This window comes from Anas acuta, chromosome 1, assembly GCF_963932015.1.
Source record: "Anas acuta chromosome 1, bAnaAcu1.1, whole genome shotgun sequence".
Classification (NCBI taxonomy): domain Eukaryota; kingdom Metazoa; phylum Chordata; class Aves; order Anseriformes; family Anatidae; genus Anas; species Anas acuta.
Genome location: NC_088979.1, coordinates 84,121,242 through 84,134,720, shown reverse-complemented (window position 1 = coordinate 84,134,720; position 13,479 = coordinate 84,121,242). Strand labels below are relative to the sequence as shown.

General features: G+C 49.0%; 1 protein-coding gene across 7 annotated transcripts in view; it reads right to left on the bottom strand.

Moving 5' to 3' along the window:
* Window positions 1-656: 656 nt before the first annotated feature.
* The window catches only part of BCOR (BCL6 corepressor), a 71,648-nt gene continuing 58,825 nt past the window's right edge, over window positions 657-13,479 (bottom strand). For all 7 annotated transcript variants that reach the window (XM_068686257.1, XM_068686247.1, XM_068686236.1 and 4 more), the window contains 5 exons: window positions 9,606-9,772; window positions 4,310-4,455; window positions 3,246-3,323; window positions 2,884-3,034; window positions 657-1,778 (listed from right to left, as the gene is read on the bottom strand). In XM_068686257.1, the coding sequence (XP_068542358.1) occupies window positions 1,484-1,778; window positions 2,884-3,034; window positions 3,246-3,323; window positions 4,310-4,455; window positions 9,606-9,772 (837 nt within the window). In that variant the 3' untranslated portion in view covers window positions 657-1,483. The remainder of the gene's footprint in view (window positions 1,779-2,883; window positions 3,035-3,245; window positions 3,324-4,309; window positions 4,456-9,605; window positions 9,773-13,479) is intronic.

The following is a 13,479-nucleotide window of genomic DNA, read 5'->3' as shown; positions in this document are numbered from 1 at the left end:
CTGAAACAGTTGGCTCTCACAGGGCACATCACATTTAAAAACAGGCCCAAAGCAAAACTCAGATTTGGGTTCACAGCAGGAACTTCTTTCTGTAAGGGAAAATGCAGACCCAGATCCTTAAGAAGGGGCCTGACCAAGCCCAGGGAGTCCAGCCTCTTGGGTACACGTTCCAGAGCTGCGTAAAAGTGTGGTTCTGTTCCCTTACAAATTCTCCCTTTGGGTACCCCAAAGTGTGCTCATAGCCTTAATGCTTCGTGTTAAAACTAAAGCATTTACCCTTGTACTATTTCCCTCCCCTCTGCAGACACCACTGAAAAGAAAATTCAGTCAATTTAACTTTAAAAGATGACAAAGGAGGAAAAATAATTGAACCTATTCACAATTCTTTAACTGAATGGTGATGCAGAAAGTATTGTGAATACTGCTTTTAAGCCTCTGTCCCATAAAGGGCTCCCAATGTTTTCTTGTAACCTTGAATTTAGAAAGCCAGTGTAGATTCCACCTCAGATTCACGAACCGCTCGCTCTCCAGCACCTGTGGCAGCTCTGATCTGCTCTGCTGCAGGAGATGTGCGCAGAGCCTCCTTTCATACACATTAATACGTCCGAGCTCATTTCACAGTCATGCACGGAATTAACGGGAGTCACTTTAGCATGTTCATTTCTCAACAGTTTTATTGCCTTTAAGAAAATTTTTGTAAAATATAAATACAAAGGCAGGAGATTTACTTACAAAGTTAAAACACAGATCTCAAACATAAACACACAATTCAGAAAATTTAGTTTATGTACAGTTTCAAGCAACTTCAACATATGTTAGTTTTTCAATATTTTACAAGGTACAGAAAAAATAGTTCAACGTCTTCTTTAAATAAAGAGCATAAAATGTTTAAACATATATAAACAATCCGGTTTGATGTGTGAAAACTAAATTTCACAGCTTTTAAATTAGGATATAAAAGTTCTTACAATTAGTTGATGTGTATGGATATGGTTTAATTTATATTACAAACTATTGAATTATATTCAATAGTGCTTACCTGGCCAAAGCAGGTAATTCTGTAAACAAAAAAACAAAAATAATATCACCAAGTGCCTTCCCAAAATCCTATCTCCCAAACAAGCCACATGACTTTGATCACATCACCTATAAAAAGTATGTTCTGTGTAATCAGTGCTTTGTATGAAACAAAGTCAATGTGTGGGTGTATTCTCTAAAAAAAAAATGTGTTCCAAGTAATAACAAACTTATCCCAAAGCCTGTGTGCATTTAAAGAAACATTATATAACAATTTTGTAAAAACTGATTGAAGTTAAAAAAAAATTCTTCCAAAATCCATCCAACTGGAATTCAGATCTCTTATATAAAGGAAAGATATTTTCATATTTAATAGTGTCCTTTCTTTACAGAAACAATTGCATTTGAACACATATACATAAAGAAGTAACTGTATATAGTACTGTACATTAAACGGCCTGATGGTTCAGCAAAGGATGTCGAAGGGAGGGTCCTTGTGTGGATGCAACCAGTGAAGCGAGGAGCCCAGCAAAGTCTTGAGTTCGCTTGTAAACTCTACCAAGTCCAACAGCTCTTTGCTTTCTGGGTTAAACGCTTCCAGGTCCGTTGCACAAGTGAGCAACTGGCTGAGAGAAGTCTGTTTGTAAAACTCTGCCTCTGTGATGGTGGCGACTTCCAGATTGGGGAAGTTGCAGCGGAAGATGCGAGATGACATTTTTAGCCTCTTTACCACGTCGGAGAGCAAGAGCCAGTTTCGCGGTCTGGGGAGGTGAAGGAGAAAAAGGCTCCAACAACTGACATTAAGCCATGGGCTCCTCGACCCTCCACTACCCCACCACCGTGTGACAGAGCCCTCTTGCCTGCCCCACACAAATGACCCCCTCGACACCAAGGGCATTGCCCAGGGGCTCAAACACCACAGATACAAGCGCTGGAACCCAAAAAAATAGGGCTTGTGAGTGCACACGTGTGCCAGCTGCCACACCGATGTCTAAAGCTTTGTCGGGCTGAGCCTGACTATCACACAGCAAATCAGGAGATGGCCAACAGTTATAACCTAAATTTCAGCATCTCTGACTTCGGCAGATATCAGCATTAAATATAAGTCATCAGAGGGTTGTTTTTCAGATTAAGAAGACAATTCTTTAATTTAACCTTTCCAATCGTCCATTTCAGAAAACCTGCGCTACATCAATCACCCAAATGATGAGGATATGCTAAAACCTGCCCTCCTGCACGATTAGTAATTAAAACTGTTTTTTTCCCCACAGCTGTCATCAAAACTGGTGCAAATGACAAACAGTAGCTGTTTACTAAGCTAATTTATATCTTCAATACAATATAGAATCAAACAGGTCTTTGCTTATTATTATCATAGTGTCTTCTGTAAGGTGTTTATTTGTTTGATCCGATTTGGGGTTTGAACCAGTTTTGCTGCAGCATCTAGAACAGCATTAATGGTGTGGTTTTGTCACCTACAAAAGCACGTCCGTTCAACACAACAGAAATGCCTGTTAAATAAAATTAAGAACACCTTTCCAGCATCACAGCCAAATTAAAGTGCCAGAAGCACTTGTGTTTGGGGATGTTTTTATACCAAGGTGTCTGGCTGGGATGGGGGAAGGAATCTGTGCTCAAACATCATTCAGTCTGCCATGGAGCACGGCACTCCAAACAGAGCCCTCTCAAGGCAGCTCTTCCCCCTTTTGCCCTCTATTATCTTATTTCAGAAAAGCCCAGCAGTTCTGGCATTGCCATCTCACTCACATTAGATAACATAAACACACTTCCCACAGATACAAACTGCTGTTGTCCCAAGCAGGTCGTTTCAGCCACTTTCACCCCAAAACCTGTACTTGTTCTTACCCCTGAGAGAGACACACTTGGATGTTGTAACAGGGCAAGGGAAGTTCATCCGAAAACTCAAATTCAAACACATCGCTAAAGCCATCTTCATCTTCATCACCTGGGCCAGGGGGGTTTGCCAAGATATCGAATCCAGATTCATCTTTCGGATCTAAATAAAATCAAATAAAAAGGCCAGGTCAGCGTTTATGAGACCGTTGCAGGTCCTGCTTTTTCTTCCAATAATATAATCTGTAAATAAAATCAGTTTGCTTCCTTCCTAACTTCCTCCACCGCAAAAACAAGCCAGCCCCCGCCCCCACATGCTGCGTGTTTTGAAAGTCTCCACATGCAAAGAAAAAAAAAGGGTAACATTTGCTCACCGCACACAGAGCTGCCATAGAAATCCCAGTACAAACCAGGGTCATCAACACTTCGACCCTGCAGGTCAGTTAAATACTCTGGAGAGGAAAAAACAACAACAAAAACACACTGATGAGTACAAAAAGCTGGCAAGTTTAGCAGACCGTGTGTCATACGGAGTCTCACCGTGCATACTTCATGCCTTCCACCCAAAACACCCACAGCGTAGTACAGATGCACACGAAAAACGTGCGCGTGCCATCCTCGCAAATATGCCTTGCACGCGCTCCTCCCCTGCATCCCTTCTCCCGCCACACAAAATCACGGCCCATCACATCACATAATCACCCCGGGTCTGACGGGGACGGCCGCGACCTCGAGCCTCGGTAACTAACTGACAGCGGCAGCACTTGGTTCCTGCGAAACGTAGGATGTGCCACGCTTTGTAGCCTGCAGCTACTCCCAACACCAGCTCAGGGCTGAGGCAGTGCCCGTGATGAAACTGATGGAAAAGGTTTTTCCGCACGGTGATGGAAAAGGTTTTTCCGCACGGATGTGTTCGGAAGATACGAGTGTTTTCTACAGATGTAGTTTGGGAGATTTGATAGTTGAGTTGATGAACAGATACTGGGATTCAAGACACCAATAAGCCTAGGATAGTGGACTTTACTGGAGTCCTGATACACTTATGCATTCTCTATTCTGATGCATGGGCGAGCACTTAAAACCCATTGACTGTATTACACACACTTCCAGAGGTGAAGGTAGTAGGGAATGCTAGTGTCTATCCAAAACTAACAGGGGGAAAACTAAGTATGTTAGAACATGGACAAAGTTTAAAGAGATTGAGCATTTAACACAATTTTACCACATTTCAGATATAAAAATGAGGCAGAACTTGCAAAAAGCACTACATGACAGAAAGCAAGGCGTCAGGAAACAAGGCTGTGCTTTTGCACACAAGGAAGAAGCTCCCTAAGCCTTCTCCAAGGCTCCTCTGCGAGGAGCAATCCCAGTAGGACTTTCTGGGGACGGGAAATATCACCCCACGACCAGCAGAGCCCTGTGGGACGAGGCCACACACCTGTGAGGAAGGTCTCCATCAGCTCGCTGTGGGTCATTTTCACGATGGTCCTCCCGGAGTACGTCGCGAGCGTTGGGTCAGCACCATAAGACAGTAAGAGGCGGACAATTTCCAAGTGATCGTTTTCTACCGCGTCGTGGATTGGTCTAGGAAAAAGAAAAAGAAAAAAAAAAAAGATCACGATATTACACTTTGACTCAAGCATTATGTAAATGTGTTCAGAAAGAAACTTCTGATTTCAGAGCAAAGTTATTTATAGCGAGTAACACTATTAATACAGCTGTCAATCGTCTCATTGTTGGTTTTACTCGCACATCACTCCCTCCCTCCCCTCCCGTCTTTTCACAGTCACACTGCTCGGGGCAGGCATTTCTGTTACATCCATTCATTGCCGTACATATTTCGAGGGCCAGTAAAATAATTACACCCCTGTACCAGAAAGCAGGAGTTTGTGTGAAGCCTCACAAACATAATTCTGCTGCAAGTCACTCTACCGTTCCAATCTCTGCCAATTTAACAGCATGTTGTGCAGTACGGGCTCATTCAGCCTGCCTCTGGGCAAGCACGTAAATCAGTTACCCAAAGCTTCTAAATTATGTACACACAAATAAGTTAGGAAAATTTTGCTAGGAATTAAACTTAGGAGCTGTGTCCTCTTTAAACAGCGCTTGTGAACGTATTTGCAGCACAATTCAACCGTTCTACTCGGCGAAAATAAAAACGTGGCATTTTAAGGTTAGTCCACGCAGAAGTTAGGCATTGTATGTGGCATCAACAATCCACACAAGCTCGGGCATAGATTTGGTGAGGCTACAGAAGGATTGCTCATCAATACACGTGCCTGCAATTCCTGGTTAGAGTTCCTTATGACAAATTGCATCAACTTTTGCCTTTAAAATGTGCTACACGTAACAGGGAGTTGTCTGGCAGCAGGACACCTCACCCCCCTGGCTAATGAAGAGGTGTTAAAACCCCATTTTCCCCTGGATGGCTACGAGCAGGGATCTGAACACCCAGGGCGAGGCGAGCAGCCGCGGCTATTCAGCTGGGCGCTATGCTCCTCTTCCCTCAGGCTGCCAAGAAGAAGCACTGCTGCCCCCCGCAAGACTTTTAAGCTCTCCAGCAGATGTGTTGAAAGGCGAGAGAGATAAGGAAGGGCTTCAGCTAGGATCGCACGCTGCCTCCCTGCAAAACTTGCTGAATAGCATTACAAGACAACGAGCCTGGGAGCTTCAGCTGTGTGCCACCCTGCCAAGCGCCTTGGCTGGCACCCAGGGCTGACCCCCCCGTGGAGCCCCCTGCCACCTGCAGCAATGTCCCCGCTACGTGACCGCTTTTTGGGCACGGGCTGGTGCCCACGGAGCTGAGGAGAGAGCAGAGGCAGATCTGAACGGCAAAGGGTCGGGGTGAGGAGGAGGGAGAAGAGGAAGGGGCGCCGCTGCTTAGGATTTTCTGGTTTTGTCGGGGGGTGGGCGGGAGGATTGTGGGTTTATTGGTTTGTGGGTTTTCTTGTTTGTTTTTTTTTTTGTTGTTTTGGTTTGTTTTTTTTTGTTGTGTTTTTTTGTTTTTTTTTTTAACTGACTTACCTAAGTGGCTTTTGAAGCAGTAATGAATTCAAGATGATCCCTTAACTTATTAAAAACAGCATCTAAATCGCTGCCCAGTGTTTCACTCGATTTAATGACACCCGGCCGAGTTTATTAAAGAGAAAAGCCCTGGGAGGGGAGCCCCTCTCCCCACTGCACAGCTCACCCGGGCCAGCGGGGTGCTGCAGGGGGGCAGGCAGCCCCGTCCCACAGCGCTGCGGGATCCCGACCCGGGCACAAGAGGGGATTTTACAAAGGCAAGGGGAAGGAAAGGCACAGTAAAGCCCTGTGGAAAGAGGAAGAACGATAAATAGAAGGAAGGAAAGAAAATGCTGCTGGGGACGGGGGGGAAAAAAGAGAGATTCCCCACGGATAAGGCAGGGGGGAAAAGGCATTAACAGGGTGCTACCAGACTCTTTTACTGGCTAGCACAGCCCTTTGGCAAGGTCAGGAGCGGGACTGTGCAAAGACACGGATACCTGTGTTTGCTTCTTGCAGCGGGGCAGGCGGAGGAGGGAATGTTTTTCAGTCTTGGCAGAGTTTAACCACCCTCTCTGTAGGATGCAGAAGCGACTACTGGAGTTGGAAACTTTCTCAGATGTGAGGAAAAGATCCCTGGGGGGTCCTCTCCTGGGCTCCTTTGCCCATATAATCTTTTCCGCCCTGAGCATCGTGGAAATAAACATTCCCCGTCCCTAATGGTACAGTTAACGGTAGCACGGCTTGTTTTTAAAACAAACCCTTCGAAAGGCCCCAAAAGGGTCTGGGGACGTTCAAGAGCTGCGATATCCTACAGCAGACGCACATCTCAGCCCTCTCTGGTGTACTGTCGAATCCTTACTACTATTTTTACCGCTACCAGAGTCAGGGAAACATTTCACCGGGGGTTTATCATTCCACCACCAGCATTATAAACTATTTAGGCCAGCCAGGTTTTGCTCTCAGCCTTTCAGGCACCATCAAGATTTTCCCTCGCTGCAGCGAGAGGCCTCGGGACTTGCCGGGCAGCACCGTGCCTCTCTCACGGTTTTATTTTTGTTTCCCTACAGGCTGTTACACTGCAGACTGAGGCCCTCGAGAGTCAGCGGGCAGCACCGTGTCTCTCTCACGGTTTTATTTTTGTTTCCCCGTGGGCTGTCACGCAAGGCCGCCCGGCAGAAGCGGCGAGGCAGGAGTCACGGGAGGCCGGCCACACCGGCTGCCTCTCCCGTAACGCAATTAGCTGCTGAAGGGGATCGTCTTGCCAAGACCAGGACGTAGGAAGAGAGCGAGCCGTCTTGGCACGGTCCTCCCCAGAAATAAAAGGGCTGAGCTCATCAGCCGCCGGGAGAAGGATGAGGCGAGGCTGGCTGCGCGGGGTGAGCGGTGCCTGAGGCGAGGGAGCGCCTCGCCAGCAGGCTGGAGGTGCCCGCGTTTCTGGCGTGTGGCTGTGCTATTAGAGCTAAAAACGAGGAGAAGAAGGGAGACCAACCACGCCAGCAGCCACCCTGATGTCAGGCGTCGGCCCTACAGCGCTGTGGTGAGCTACGGCACTTAGCGGGGTCCTGTCGGGGAAGCAGTGCGGTCACCTCTTAAGCACGGCCTGTTATTATTTATAGGTAAGGCGATTAAGAGCCCTTAGTGGCTGCAGCACCTTTGAGACGGGTCTTAAAGATCTCGCTGGGCTCTACAATAATCTTTGATGGGCCACTCGTTCAGCAGCAGTGTGCTTGTGTATTCGGGGCCTGCCGACAAGGCTCAGCAGACAGACAGCTACCAGCAGCATGCAGTTTATGGGGGAGAAAAGGGAAAAATGCTGAAGCCCGCTGCACGGAGCCCCTGGGGCCAGCTGTGCTGTGCCTGGGGACTGAGGGACACGGTGGCTGCAGGCAGAGCCCCAGAGCAGGGAGGTACAGCACCCGCATCTCCTGCCTTAGCATGGTTTGAGCCCCCCAAAAGTCAACGCAGAGGCAGCAGGCAGGCAGCAGCCCGGACCCAAACTTCAGGACACGCTGACAAATCCAGCGAGTGCAGTTACAAGGGTCTGGTCCGTACGGGCCTACGTAGCTGCCTGAACACTACGCTGAATAAGTTCACCCAAGGTTTGAAAAAAAATATCCTTCCAAGGAGGAAACATGTTCAGGAATTTGAATTTTAAAAAGCAACAAAGGTGAGGAAGACTGACACTTCTTTCCTCCCCAGAGCTACAGGACAAAAACTGAGGCTTCGAGATCAAAATGGGATTTGTCTCAGGAACACCAGGGCTTTCTCCATGAAGGACAAGTCTGGCCCCACAAAAGGCAGGGGACAATGCTGCTCACATGCTCCCTACAGAAGCTTCTGCTCTCCGCCCTGCTAGACTGTGGGCAGCTCTACCATCCTCCATCTGCACCTGAGATGTTTTTTGGTTTCACGCTGTCTGCTGGGCAGCTTTTCAAAAAAAAAGATTTAAGTCTGCCACCAGAAAGCAAAGGGGAACGCAAGCCGAGCCCTGACACTGCCATCTAGGATCGGCCCGCTATTACGTTTGTTTCCAAAGTGCATTTTCCCCACAACCTTCCAGAGTGCACAAGCCAAGTTTCTTCCTGGAAAATCGCCTCTGTCTGTGAACCGAAACCAAAAGTGGACTGTGTGCTCGCAGGTGACGGGGACTGCTTGCTTCTGGGGCTGTTTTTTTATCTAGGCTATGCCTGTGAGTGAGGCGAACATGAACATCGTTTGGGATTTGTTTAAAGGCAGCCCCGCAGCCCAGCTTCTGCTCTCCTGTCTCCTCCCCTCCCCAGTAAAGGCATAAAAAAGAGCTTAAAAACAAAAGAGGCAGCCCCTTAGTCATGCTGATTTTACCTCCCTGGCTATTGGGATGGTGATAGTGAATGCGATAAACCATTTAAGATAACAAGCTGCAGGAGCCTGGCGGAATACAAAGAGACCTGTCCCCAAAAGGAATAGGTCGGACAAAGTCCTGCATATTCAGGGGAAAAGTTATCCCAAGGTCAGCCCCGCAGAGGTGGTCAAAGACGGACTTAGGAATTGGATAAAGACTCCATTAGGAGATGCACAAGGAGCTTAAAAAAGGAGTGGAGCCACAACTTCTACATCCAGAAACCAAAAAAAAAAAAAAAAAAGAAAACCCACAAGCTTGGTATTCTGTGAGCACCCCTTCTGTGAAGGAGAAAAAAAAGCCAACGTTTGCTTAAAAAAAAAATCAATCCCAAATATGCAATGCGCAGATAGAGTTTAACAGCTAAGCTAAACAATATTTTTATCAAGCACATATAGGACTTGCATGCCCGATCACTGTAAAAGCCTGAAGTGCTCTTAAAAGTAACACCACTAACAAGGCAAAGACCACTCTTTTGGCACAACTCAAAGGACCTGGAGCGCATACAAATAGGGCTGCAGCTCAAGTATCATTCCTTCCTGCCCTGCAGCTGGGGATTTCACAAACTCTTTAAAAAAAAAAAGAAAAAAAAAACTTGTTAAAATTCCCAAGGGAAAAAAAAAAAAAAAAAAGCACCTCACATTGAAGCGGAGTCACAACAACGATGTGCCCCCCACATCACCCTGTCCCAGTGACGGGGTGGGCAGCGTTACCCCTGGGGGGCTTCACGCAGGTTTGGGGGGACATGGGGAGGAGACAGAGGGGAGAGGGAAGGGGTACTTCCCCGCGTTGCCATCCCATCCCGAAATAAACCCCGCGTGGCAGCCCCGCGGTGCCGTGCGTTACTCACCTGGTTCCGTCCTGCGCGCTGCAGTTCACGTCGGCCCCGTACTCGAGGAGATGTCGCACGATGCTCAGCCAGCCTCTGGCACAGGCCTCATGCAGGGCACAATAACCCGCATTGTCACGATGGTTTACATCACAGACCTTGTTTTCCAAACAATACAGAACCACTTCCTGGAAATAGGAGAGGAGGAAAAACATACATCGAGTTATTTGTTACCGCCGAGCTGCTGCACGGGCTTCTTTAAGGAAAAAGGGGGCTGGGGGACAGGAGGCAAAGCACAGACTCCCTACAACGTGCCCAAGTACCCCCTTAGACACAGATCAGCCAAAAAAAAAAAAAAAAAAAAAAAGAACAAAAGGGAAGGCGTTCAAAGCTGTGTTTGTACAGGAGGCACCACGATTGTCAGGAGCAGACAAGGCTGCAGCGCGGCACCGAGAGCCCCGCGTCCTGCGGAGAAGTTTTCCCATCGCCGCAGGAGCCTGGGGACGTGCAGATTTCCCAGGCAGGGCTCCCAGCTGCCGCTTCTCAACGCTTCCACACGTGAAAGCGGCAGGAAGGTTTTTGCTCTGACATCTGCATTTCTGGGCGCTGGATTCTGCACGCGCAACGGCAGCACGGCCCACGTCAGTTCGGTTTTAAAAAGAAAAAGCACATGATCCGAAACAAAACACATTTAAGACACACAAAGGACAGTTTTACTGCTGGAAAACAAACAAACAAAACAAAACAAAACAAAACAAAAAAGCCCAGCTCTATCAAGATCAGGGAAATCCCATTTTCACCCACACTGATTTTCTGCATGCAGAACCAGAGTCAGGCGCCAGGTTCCAATAACTAACCCGGCGCTGTGGGAAGCCATGTGAATTTAACGCAATTCATCTTGCAGTCAAATACACCACGGTTGAGAGCCCGGGCCGGGCTCAGAGCTCTACGCCGTCGCGTGGCCTCGAAACAATGACTGCTCCATCACTCAACCAAAAATTTGGGATGGTGCGAGTCTTCCTCGATTTGTGTCAGACGCAAAATAAAAAATAAAAAACGTGCACGCACGCATCTCTAAGTGATGCTGCACATACAAGGCAGCCCCCGTGGCAAGATTAAGCCATTAATTTTGCATTTGCTGCTCTCGGGGATTACGGGGTACAGCGTGGGGTGGAAGGGGGGGGGGGGCGTTTGTTTTGTCGGAACAGGAGGATGAAACCACCGCCGGGCGCGACGCATTTATCCCTCCAGTTCCCAAATCTACCGGAAAGCCCGCAATCAGCCGTGCTCTCGGTATCCCTGACCCAAGGACTGGTATCCAGGATACAGCATGAAGCTGTTCTTTTAGCAGGCCCTCACCAACCAGGCGAAGGAGAAGAGCGGCGAGCCAGCGAGCTGCAGTCCCGGGCACGAGAGCATCCCTCCCTGCCGCCCCCATCCCACGCCCCCGGGGTGCTTCTCTGCCACCCGGCGGCTTCTGGTGGTCCCTCTCACCGCCCCAAAAGCCAAAAAGCAGCCCAGGAAGGACGCTCTTCACCCTGCGCTTTCCCAAAGCCGGCGAGAAAGGGCGGTGTGAAATTATACCCTAGAGGCAAGAAATTTTCCTGCAAATCCAGACCACCCCGCGAGGCAAATTAGCGGGCGGCTATCGGTAGCAGAAGCGGCGGCCGTATTCAGGGCTGCTTTCAGCACGCAGTTGCCATTTAAAACAGATTCTGCAGCTCGAAATAAGAAAAAGGCCTTTCGTCTATTTTCATGGAAAGCAAAGGCTGCTTCTAGGGCAGAACACCTACCGCCGGCCGAAAACGCTAATTTTGTCGGGCAATTCCACGTTAAGAGGCTATAAGAAGAATGTCATTAACCACAAAATGTAACCATAAAGACCATAAAACTCTACATTGTTAATTAATTAAATGCCTCATTAACTTTTTTTAACATGATTTATTCAATTTACAAAAAAAAAATTAGCCATCGCCGCCCAATAGGGGAACATGTGGTGCCACAAACACGCTTTTGGTTTCACGAGCACCTCTGGCTAAGGTTGGAGAAAGGCTGTGAGGCTGCCGCGGGGCGATTTAGTGCCTGTTCAGGTGCTCCACTCCAACCAGCAGTCTGAAAATCGCTCTCTGTTAACCTGAAGAGCCAAGCTCACACGTCACCAGCCAGCTCTGGGCCACCGCCGCTCCTGCAGCCAGCAGCTCGTTAGCCAAATCAGAAATGGCCACAAGAATCGGTGCAAGCCGCGGGAACCCACCTTTGCAGGCATCCAGCCCCCTCGAAACAAACACCTTTTCCCCACTCCTACCATACACCACGCATTCCCCTGATTTCATCGCCTTTCCAGCCAGGATTTATTCCCAAACCCACTGGAGGAGATCCCAAGTCCAGGCACAGACTAAAAAGCAACACGCGGCACAAAGACAGCCCGTGTTTCCTCTTGCATCACGTTCATTACTCGAGCCTTTTGTAATATATTTTTTTTTTCCAAAAAGACTTTATGCTCCCTGTAATTCCCCCTCCTTTTTCCCCCATCGCAAACAGTAAATTACAGTTTTAAGACTACCATTATCTCAAGTCATTTGTTTCAGATGAGGAAAACGTAATGGATTCAAGCCCGACCATAGGCTGCCATGGGCTGCTCGCATCCCGATTAAGCAGTGCCTGGCAAGGAAGCCTCGTGAAGGAAACGCAAACCTTTCCTGCAGCCTCGGTTTTGCTGAGACCATGGGATGTGCAGAGCTGAGCACCGTGTGCCATACTGCCTGCACGCAGCCTCGGGGCCGCAGCTCCGCACTTTCTCTGCGCCCCAGTCCTCGGGCAGCACCGACGAGAGCCGTGGCTCACACCCACCAGGCTTTTCCCCCTCTTGGGTGAGTTCAAGTCAGCCACCCTCGTGACAGAAAATCAAATTCCCTAAGCAAACGATGATGGAAATGCCTGCTGAGGGCACAACGCTACCCAAGACCTTTACTTTGGAGAGCCCTGGCATCCGTGCGCTTTCACAGCCACCCCAATACGGGCCGGTGCTGCAGCCAGCTCCCACTGCTAGCAAAGCAGGCAGAGCCCTCGGCCCCTGCTGGAGCAAAACCCTGGCCCATCACACATCTCTGGGGCAGCTCGCATTGACCTCAGCAGGCAGAGCACCCAGCATCCCACAGCTACCCGCCAGAGCGCTTGCCCCACGGACAAGGGAAGGAAACGCGTGCCGACAGCTTGCTACGTTTTGGTTTGGGATCCATAGGAAATTTTCGATCTGTCGGAACTTAAATAATTTAAATGATAAAGATTACCATAGCAACGTTGTAACAACTGCTTCTCCTCCTCCCAGCCCAAGTGCCCTGAGCTGGAAGAAGCTCTGCTTAGGGCACGCTCCAGCTTTCCAACGCGCTCTGCCTGCCAGAGCTGGAGAAGGCCTCCCTCCAGCCCAGGCTCCCCAGCTGCATGAAAGCAATTTCCAGGCTTCAAAAAATCCCTGAGGCCCCAGCAGCGCCAGAGCTGATGCCACCAGCCTGCCAGGGCTCAGCCTCAGCCCCAAAGTCAAGCAGGTCTCCGTTCACCATCCCGTCCAACAGCCTCTCCTCGAGACCCCAGGTTGAGCGACAGCGCCGCTCACACCTACCCTGCCCAAATAAAAGCATGCTTCAAAACAGCCGAGCTGGCGGATTCATCAGTTCCTGATTTCTGTAGCAACAGGGGGGCTGTTTCATCAGACAACGCTGCTCCAGCTACGCAGAGGAGCCCCAGCCTGCGAGCATAAAACACGTGGAGCGCTCCTGCGACGCACCCGATCACGCAAGAGGACACTTTAAGCACTGCACCCCGTGCCACACACCCGACGGCTCCTCGGAGGAAAGAGCGGAAGAAATAAAAGCCTGCTCCAAACCTACACGCAACT